This window comes from Tupaia chinensis, unplaced genomic scaffold, assembly GCF_000334495.1.
Source record: "Tupaia chinensis unplaced genomic scaffold, TupChi_1.0 Scaffold000247_1, whole genome shotgun sequence".
NCBI lineage: Eukaryota > Metazoa > Chordata > Mammalia > Scandentia > Tupaiidae > Tupaia > Tupaia belangeri.
In genome coordinates this window covers 4,119,648-4,129,133 of record NW_006159725.1, presented here as the reverse complement: position 1 = coordinate 4,129,133, position 9,486 = coordinate 4,119,648, and the positions used below count along the sequence as shown (strand labels likewise).

The 9,486-nt window shown below is 51.8% G+C and overlaps 1 protein-coding gene across 1 annotated transcript in view; it reads left to right on the top strand.

Annotated features, from left to right (window-relative positions):
- The first annotated feature begins 264 nt into the window (after positions 1–264).
- Positions 265–9,486, top strand: part of SCN3B (sodium voltage-gated channel beta subunit 3) — a 30,242-nt gene continuing 21,020 nt past the window's right edge. The window contains exons 1-2 of the mRNA XM_027771980.1: positions 265–644; positions 9,300–9,463. Of these exons, the coding sequence (XP_027627781.1) occupies positions 590–644; positions 9,300–9,463 (219 nt within the window). The 5' untranslated portion in view covers positions 265–589. The remainder of the gene's footprint in view (positions 645–9,299; positions 9,464–9,486) is intronic.

Here is a 9,486-nt window from a genome sequence, read left to right as displayed (position 1 = left end):
TCCCCCGCCTCCCCACGGCCTCCCCCGGGAGCCGAGAGCGGGTGTGGACGGGACCGACGTGGCACGAATTCGGTAGCCCAGACGGGTGGCCCGGGCGGCCTCGGGTGTGGGGACACGCCCAGCTGGAGGAGCCGGTGGAGGCGGAGGAAGCTGGCGCGCGGGGCCCGGCGGACCCGGGTGGTAGCGCAGCTGTTCCTGGCGGAGCAGGGTGATCAACGTGGGCCCTTTCGACAGCCCAGCCGGGGCCGCGCTTGGCACCCGAGCCTCCCCGGGCGCCCAGGGAGACGCGGGGAGCGCCCGGAGCTGGAAGCCCGGGGTGGGCGGGGAAGCTGTCCGTGGTGCTGAGCGGATCCCGCACCGCTCCCGCCAGCGCCCGCTGCGGATCCGCGCCCCGGGGGAGCTTCGAACCCGGGTGCCCGCCCAGTTCAGAGGGCCGCAGCGTCTTCCCGGTACGGACGTTGGGCCTTCTTCTCAGTCCGAAAGTCGCTCTCTTGGGCAGTTCATCCCAAAGGGTTTCCTCGAAAGACTCAGAAAGGGCGCAGTTCTTGACCGAGGGACCTATTTACCCCGGAAGCCACCGCGGGAAAAGATGCCGGCCTTCAACAGATGGGTTCCCCTGGCTGCTCTCCTGCTCGCGCACTGGGGTAAGTACCCGCACGCTGCCAGGCCAGATGCAGACACCGGAGTGACGCTAACCCTGATGCCCACGGATGCCGCTGGTGGCCGAGAGGCCCGTGGGCTTTGCGTGCCAGGCGCCGGGATCCTCAAGGGTTCCTCGGGACCTGGGCTTGGGGACTGGAAAGGCGCCACCCCGCGCCTGCCGCTTTAATCCTGGCCTCCTCCGGTGGGCCTCCAGCCCTCCTCCAGTTTCGATATGTCTAAAGTATTTTTTCCTCCTTGCCCTTTGCTGAGAGGGAACGCGGTCACGTTCCTTGGCAAACATCTTACTTGCATTGTATTGCATTTCTTAACGCAGTCAGGCTTTCTAAATCCCGAAAGCCTGCTGGGTCTTCCCATTTGCTTCTCAGCTTTACCATTAAATAGGTAAAAGCGGATGCATCCGTGTGGGGAGTGAAAACATCTTAGCTGTTGATCATCTACTCACTTTTCATAAGGAATGGGAGGAAAGGGGGCTTCAGCCATCTGCTGTGCGTTAGGTCAGTAGGCGGTGGGGGGGGGTGCAGCTTTCATCTCTCACTGGTACGTGAGACCTAAGATGCCTCGGTGTTTGGGTTTTGGGTTTTTTTTGTTTTTTTTTTGCCTTCAGAAATGAATAGACACTGGCTTGTCAGTTGCAAGAGACTGACCTTCCCCCTCCAAGTAAGGCGTGCTGCCCTGTAGCCGGCAGGCTGAGCAGAGAGATGGGGGTACCGGGGTGTCTGACGATGGTGTCTGAACCTGTGGTAGAGACGTTTTACCATGTGTCATCATGTCTCAGCGTCTGCGTGTGTAAGCCAGTGTGTGCTTGAGCATGTAACAGAGACACCTGAATGGGTCAGTGAGATTGTAGTGATGTGCATGTGTGTGCATGTATGTCTGCATGTGTGCATGCATATGTGAACACGTGCATGTATGTATGTCTGCGTGTGCGCATGCATGTGGAACGTGCGTGCATGTGTGTCTGCATGCATGTGTGTCTGTATGCATGCATGTGTGTGTGCATGTGTGTGTGTGTATGTGTGTGCAGTTCTGGGTATCCCTGACCAGAGCTAGCGGAGGGGCCTTTGTGTGTCCTCACTGTCTCCCCTGCCAAACTTGATAAAGGGCACTTGACCCCTTTGGAAGGTAAGCCTGAGTGACCCCGTGCCCATGCTGCCATGAAGGCCCCCCTGCCTGCACGTGGCAGACATGCTGATGAAGCACCTCTGTCTCGGAGTCACTTCCTCAAGCCTTGGGACAGACTCTAGCCACAAGCATTATCTGGATTTTGCATGTGACCGGGGCAGAGTCCAGCTTCCTGTTGAGCAGATGCCTGACCAGGCAGACAGGGAAGGGTGAGGAGGAAGCGGTGCAGTCCCAAGGGCAGACTCCCCGCCCACCCCCAGAGGAGTAGACCAGACTTGGAGACAAGCAGACATAACAGGTTGCCGATGATCTCACCTGCTTCAAACATTAAGCCGAGATTCCTCAGGGGAGGCGAGGGCTCGGGAGGGGAGGCCGGGGAGAGGTAGTCTGCTTGCATGAGAGAGCATGTAGATAAAGCCGCACTTGTAAAGCGGGTTTGGGAGAGATTCGCAGAGACTTCCTTCCTAAGCCCAATCTAACTTTGTGCAGTCCCTGTGTGAATTCCAGCGGGGGGCAGACAGCATGCTCTACCCAATAATCTTTTTTATAAAATAAGTATTAATTTAATTTTGTTATTTTTAAAAATTTGCTATAGGGCACATGCACTCACCAGAGACAGAGAAAGAGAGAGAGAGAGACAGAGAGAGAGAGACAAAGTGAGAAACCAAGCTGCCAGGTTCAGGATTTGAACCATGGCAGGCTGTATGGGAGTCCAGTGCCTTAACCACTATACCACCTTCTGGCCCCTGCACAAGAATCTTTTTTTTTTTAAAGAATTATTTTATTATTTAATTGTATCTATTATTATTTTTTTCTTAGTTTAACCAGAGAGAGAGGGATTGAGGGAAAGTGAGAAAGCAAGCCACCAGGTCCAGGACTTGAACCGTGGTTGCCCATGTGGGAGTCCAGTGCCTTAACCACCATGTCACCTGCAGGCCCCTCTACCCAAGAATCTTTCAACTAAGAAGTGCAAATCCTGGTTGGAGAGCAATATGTGCCACTGGCTTACTGTGTAACAACCTTAGAGTTTCTGGCTCATCGTATGTAGCGTTTAGAAGTTGGCACAGGTGGTTATCTGTTATAACGTCCCTTTCTGCTCCACCACTGAATGGTAGGGAAATATTTTCAGAATGTCACTGACATTCACAGAATGCCCATCCCCCCCTTGCGAAACAACTTGGGAAGAAGCGTTCGCATTACACGCATCCTTGCTCGTTCATTCTCAGCTCGTTACCTGAATATTGGCTATTGGAACTGAAAAGCTGCAGAAGGGAACTGGGAGCGTCGAATGCCTGGATGCTGAATGTCAGAGAAAGCGCCTCACTTCACAATGCAGTTTCATTCTGTTCCTGTGTACTTCCAGGGTCCGAAAGCACTCAGCTTTGACAATTTCCCCTCGCAGGCTGAGTTTCCACGTGACGCCCAGCGCGAAGGGAAGCCATCGCCCCGTTTGCTTTCTGCATGGATTGGCAAACTTTCCATGATATCTTCTACTGAGGCATACATAAAATGTGTTAAAGCCTATAGACTTGCCTCGCGCGTCACAGTTTACAAAGCAGGCGAAGGGAAGCCATCGCCCCGTTTGCTTTCTGCATGGATTGGCAAACTTTCCATGATATCTTCTACTGAGGCATAAAATGTGTTAAAGCCTATAGACTTGCCTCCCGCGTCACAGTTTACAAAGCAGTACCCAATTACTTCTCTGGGTCCCCATGTCAGCGCTGTAGGGTAGTTGGGAAAGTGTTATTTCCAGTTCACAGATGGCAACATTAGCTCAGGGAGCGGCAAGGGCTTGCTCGAGAACTCTTAGCTTCTGGTTTCCTTCTTCCAAGGCTCCTTCTGTCTCCTCAGTGGACGCGACCTGCTATGCATGGTGGCCAGGTAGGCCTTGTCCCGCAGCTTCTCTTCTGAGCCTCCTTTTTCCCGTGCCCATCATCTTTCCGAGGCCTCACTCACCCTTTAGTTTCTAACACCTTCTCCGTTCTCCGACTCCAGGCCTCCCTTCCCCTGTGCTGGGCAATGCTTTCCTCTCATCCCCCATAGTCTTTCATACATCCAGTTCCTTCAAGGTCTCGCCGAGTGACTGGCTAATTTGATAGACCGAATCATGTCAGGATGTTAACTTCTAAAAATAGCTCCATTTATTCTCCCCATTTGGAAATCATGTACCTTCTCATCAAAGCCTCCATGATCTTAGTGCAAGGGAAAGCATTCTAGAGCAAGCTTGGGAGGGGCAGTTTGGCAATGTCCGAGAAGAGAACGACTCACGAGTCTTAGAGGAGTCGGTCCCATACGAGTGGAGGTCTACCGCAGGCTAGATGGGTGGTGCTCCTTAGTTAGATAAGGCCACCATTGATTCCCTGCATTGTCCCTGCTCAGACACTTTATTGTTAGTATTATTATTACCGAAATTGAAGAGAGCAAAGATCAGGTGATTGGGCCAACCGTATTCCGGGAACGTATCACTTATGGTCAGTGTGGCCAGAGCGCCTGCCGTGCGAACGGCCTTGTCTTGGCTACCTAGAGGGTTTCAGAGAGAACGCGGTGGTGTGTGGAGACACAGAGGTAGAGAAGCAGACTTCTCCTCCCGATGGAAGGAGCAGCGAATCATTGCAAAGGGCAGGTGAGCCAGGGAGGGGACTTGGTGGCCATTTGCAGTGTTCTGTCCAGGGACACACGAGTGGAGCTCTCAGGCCCTGGTACTGGCCTTTGTCCAGGAGAATGGACTTGCTCTCTAGGGACTCTGTGGATTGCTGTCACCTCAGGGCTGCTCTGCATGCCACCCTAGCACATCCCCACCTGGCCGTGCATCCCGCCTCTGAGTACAGATGCACGTCTGTGCTCCTGGCGGGCTTCTCGCCCACTCGTTCTCTGGGGAGAAGAACGCAGCGCTTCTCACCCACTGGAGGATGGAAATCCAGCAAGGTATTTCCTTTCCAATGCCATCAGCTCTACTGCCACCTCCTCCAGTCTGGCTGCTATGTCACCCTCTTCGCTGTCCTCTCTGTTTCCTTTATCCCCCTTCCCCTCTTCAGCCTAATCACAACATGGTAGTGAGGTCGAGTTGCTTTGCACAGATGAGACCATGTTGTTGTCCCACTCCATGCCCTCTGGTGCTCCTGCCATTCTAAGCAAAAACCTACAAGACCGCTGTCGTCCAGCCCTCGCGGTCTCTCCTGCCTCATCCCCTTTTGTGCTCATTGTGTTCACTGTGCCATCCACGTTGGGCTTGTGGCTATCTCGTGACCATGACAGACCTTTGGGACTTGTGGAGCTTTGAGCTGCTGTGTCTCCATGCATCACGTCTTCATATTGCGTCTTCTAGCTCATTTCTTCATGGCTTTCTCTCCTGCCTGCTCAGTGCTGCCTTCCCCGAGAGGATGACTCCGTGTGCACTGGCTCCTCTACTCTGTGATCCACGCTCTCAGCATTTACTCTAATTTAGTGCTGTTTACTTTCCCACTCCCCTTATTGAAGCACGAGCTCCGTGACAGCATGGCTGGTTCTGTCCGGATCTGGGTGCCTGTGGGATCCTGGGTGCCTGAAACAACAATGCCCAGCACACAGCAGACACTCAGTATGCCTGTCAGATGAATGAAGAATAACATTAACGAGTGCCCTTTGTACAGAGCCTGTTTGCATAAATTATCCCACAGAATTCTCTGACAAATCTGCTAGGTAGATATCGCCAGCATTTCGTTCGTGAATAAACAGAGTCTTCGTGAGGTTAAATACTGGGTCATTGGAAAAGTTGTAACGTGTTTTTCCATGCAAAAATGCATCATGACTTTTCTGACGACCCAGGGGATCAAAACCGGACTTCAGTTGCCAACTCCCATCTTCATCCCGCCTCTGTAATTGCAGCTTTGTTTCCTGGAAGGTTGTCGATGTGAAACTAGACATATCCTTGCCACGTCATGAGGCATGGGTGTACCCCAAGCTTCCATGCTTCATAGAGTTCTTTGTGCATCCCCCTTTTACTGCTGTCTACCAACAAACTGTCGTACAAACCATACCTCCTTTTTTCACGAGGTCCAGAATCCACACTGCAAACTCATCACATTGATGGCGTCACTGAGTCACCTCTCCCGGGTGTGAACTTCTCTTTGTTGAAGAGATAATCCACCCTCCTGTAGAGGCTGGAGCCCCTTGCAGACTGTCAGATAAGACTGGCCCAGCTTGCTTGAAGTTTAAAAACCAATTACATGGGTCCAGCAAGTTGGTGCAAAGGTGCTGGACTCCCACATAGTCTCCACAGTTCGAGTCCTAGACCCAGTAGTTTGAAAATCACACCGGGTGTATGTGCATGCTTGCCCAAAATCCCAGGAGGAGAAAGGAGGAGAAGGGATTGCAGTGTGGCTATCTTCACCTAGGGGGAAGGGGAGCGATTTCTCACTTTCCCTCTCACTGTCTCTGTCTCTCTCCATCAAGAGCACACATCCTATAGCAAAAGCTTAAAAAAATTTACATGTATTTTACCTTGATTTCTTTAAACCTAAAGTTAATTATAGTGCCACCAGGTTTTCAATTCCATTTTTAGAAATAAAGTCTGTTGCCTTCTAAGTCAATTCAAGACAATATTTAGTTTTTTGACTCAAAATTAGTTAATGTTGGTCTCATTCTGAGTGTGAACTAAAGCTTTCCTTTTAGAGGAGGACAGTGATTCGGCCTTTTAGAGCAGGCTCCACTTACAGCAGGCTAGTTTTTACATGTCCAAGTGCACAATTTTGTTTCAGTTTTATTTTTTAGAGAGATTTTTGCTATAGGGTGCATGTGCTCACCGGAGAGACAGAGACAGAAAGTAAGAAATAAACCCCAGGGGGAATGGCCATGTTGCAATCCCTTTTCCATTCTCCTCTCAGGATTCTGGGCATGCACGCACATGCACCCGGCATGAGTTTCCACCCACCAGGTCCGGGACTGCAGTGAGCTGTATGGGAGTCCAGTGACATAACCATTATGACGTCTGCTGGTCACTGTTTCAGGGGTTTTTTTTTTTTGAGGTTCCGTTTTATTTTGAGTGCCGGGGAATGTGGTATTCGAGGGGCCTTTAAAATCCTGATCCACGAATCCTTTACTCTCTCCCTAAGAATTATTTATTTATTTTCTTTGTCTTCTTCTTCCTCTTCTTCCTCCTCTTCTTCCTTCTTCCTCCTCTTCTTCCTCTTCCTCCTCTTCTTCTTCTTTCTCTTCTTTTCTTCTTCTTCTTCTTTTCTCCTCCTCCTCCTCCTTCTCCTCCTCTTCCTTCTTCATTTTGACCAGAGAGAGACAGAGAGAGAGGGGAGAGAGAAAAGAGAGGGGAGGGGAAGAGGAAAAAAAAAAGCCACAAGGTCTGGGACTCAAACCATGGTCAGCCTTATGGGAGTCCAGCACCTTAACTGCCACACCACCTGCCGGCCCTATCCATGTATCTTTAAGGGGCCACCAATATACTTTGGACTCCCCCAGCGAGAGGCTAGCTCTCCTACCAAATAGTTGTTTGCATTTGCAAGCACCTCCTACATCAGAAAATCCTTTTTTTTCTTTGCTGAGCTAAATTTTTTAAAATAATTATTTATTATTATTAATTAAAAACATTGCTATAGAACATGTGCGTTCACCAGGGAGAAACAGACAGAAAGAGAAAGTGAGAAAGCAAACCACTAGGTCTGGGACTTGAACTGTGATCGTCCATATGGGAGTCCAGTGCCTTAACCACCATGCTACCTGTTAGCCCTAAACTCATTTTTCTGTCCTATGAGGTTTGGAGTTGGATGGAACTGAATTTCTCTCTGCCTGCCTGCCTTCAAACACCTGAAGGCAAATATGCTGTCCATGGGCGCTAAACCCCCACCGCCCCCGTGTGCCCTCGTAGGATTTTGTCCCCGCCTGGCTGTCTTGCTCAACCCTCGCAGGCACTCACGGCCAACTCCCCTCTGTCAGCTGTGATACTCTGATCTGACCGTGGCGGGGCAGGGTTTTTTTTGAAGCAGAGGCCCTGCCTCTCCTTCCTTGCACGGCCATCTGTCCATGCCGCCCACGCCACTGTTCCTCGGCAGACATCGGCCCCCACTTTGCACTCATTCAGACTTGCAATCTGATACACTTGCCTTTTTGAAAATGGGCTTTCAGGACCAGCAGTCGGTGTAATGGCTACGTCGCTGGACTCCCATGTAGTTTACCGCGGTTTGAGTCCTGGACCCGGTGGCTTAAACTCATGCCGCGCACATGTGCGTGCGTGCCCAAGATCCCGAGAGGAGAAGGGATTGCGGTGTGGCCATTCCCCCTGAGGGGTGATTTCTCACTTTCTGTCTCTCATCTTTCTCTGTCTTTCTCGTGAGTGCACGTGCCCTATAGCAAAAACCTCTCCACAAAAAAAAAAAAAAAAAAAAGAAAAGAAAAGAAAGGAAATGGGCTTTCAGTTTCAGGAGGGCAGGATTCCAAACCTCCTGAGGTGCTAAGGTGTCCTTGTATGTCCAGCCTGACCTCTCCAGAGTGTGACTCTCTGTCTCTGCTCCTGCATAAAGTCCAGTGGTCAGCATGTCCTCCTCCCTGCTGCTGCGCCCCCACCAGGCGTCAGTGTTCCCACATGTCCCCTGAAACAGCTCTCCATGGTGGCAAGCATTTGACTCCTTGTTCCGTGCAGACTTGTGGAGGTCTTGCTGTGCGAGTCTGTATTTCTGACCCCATGTCTGCCCGTCCTTCTCGCCTTCCTCCCAGCTCACCAGAGGTAACCAACTGCCTCCCTTCTGGAAACAGCAGACTATGTGGTGTCCCCGCTGAGGTCTGGCATGACCGTAGTTAGAAATGCATCTCCTTGGGACCAGCAGATGGCGTAATGGCTATGTGACTGGATTCCTATGTAGTTGACTGCGGTTCGAATCCCGGATCCGGTGGCTTAAACTCACACCAGGCACATGTGTGCATGCCCAAGATCCAGAGAGGAGAATAGAGAAAGGATTGCAGTGTGGCCATCCCCGCTGGGGGGTGATTTCTCACTTTCTGTCTCTCTGTCTCTCTCTGTCTTTCTGGTACGTGCCTTATAGCAAAAACCTCTCCAAAGGAAAAAAAAAAAAAGAAAAGAAAAAAGAAAGACGTCTCCTACCTCCTACTACCTCATGCCTCCAGGGTACAAGGGGCTTTGTCACCTCCCTGCCTCCAGTCTGGCATCACGCCCGGCGCGGAGTGCATTTCAGTGACTGCTATCTCCTGGATGGACGGTGGGTGGACAGTGGGTGGACGGATGCACCATGCCCTGTCTTCCTGGGCTCGGGCGCGAGGGCAGGCTCCAGCGTGCAGACGCCGGGTTGTGTCTCCACAGCTCCCAGGGCCAGCTTTCAGTCAGTGTGTGCATCTCCTCTGTCCCTCTTCTCAAAGGCCCTGTCCTGAACACGTGGGGAGCATGGGGGACGGCACGGACATGTGTTCCTGGCTATTTCACAGTTCGTCTCACGAGTCTTCCTTCTCTGTCTCTCCTCTTCCCTCCTGGCCCCCGTGTCCCCACTGTCCCTGCCCTGCCTCTGTCCTCTCTATAGCCAGCGTCTGCCTCCCTGTGTGTGTGGAGGTGCCCTCGGAGACGGAGGCCGTCCAGGGCAGCCCCATGAAGCTGCGCTGCATCTCCTGCATGAAGAGGGAGGAGGTGGAGGCCACCACGGTGGTGGAGTGGTTCTACAGGCCGGAGGGCGGTAAAGACTTCCTTGTATGTCCACTGCTGAATATGGC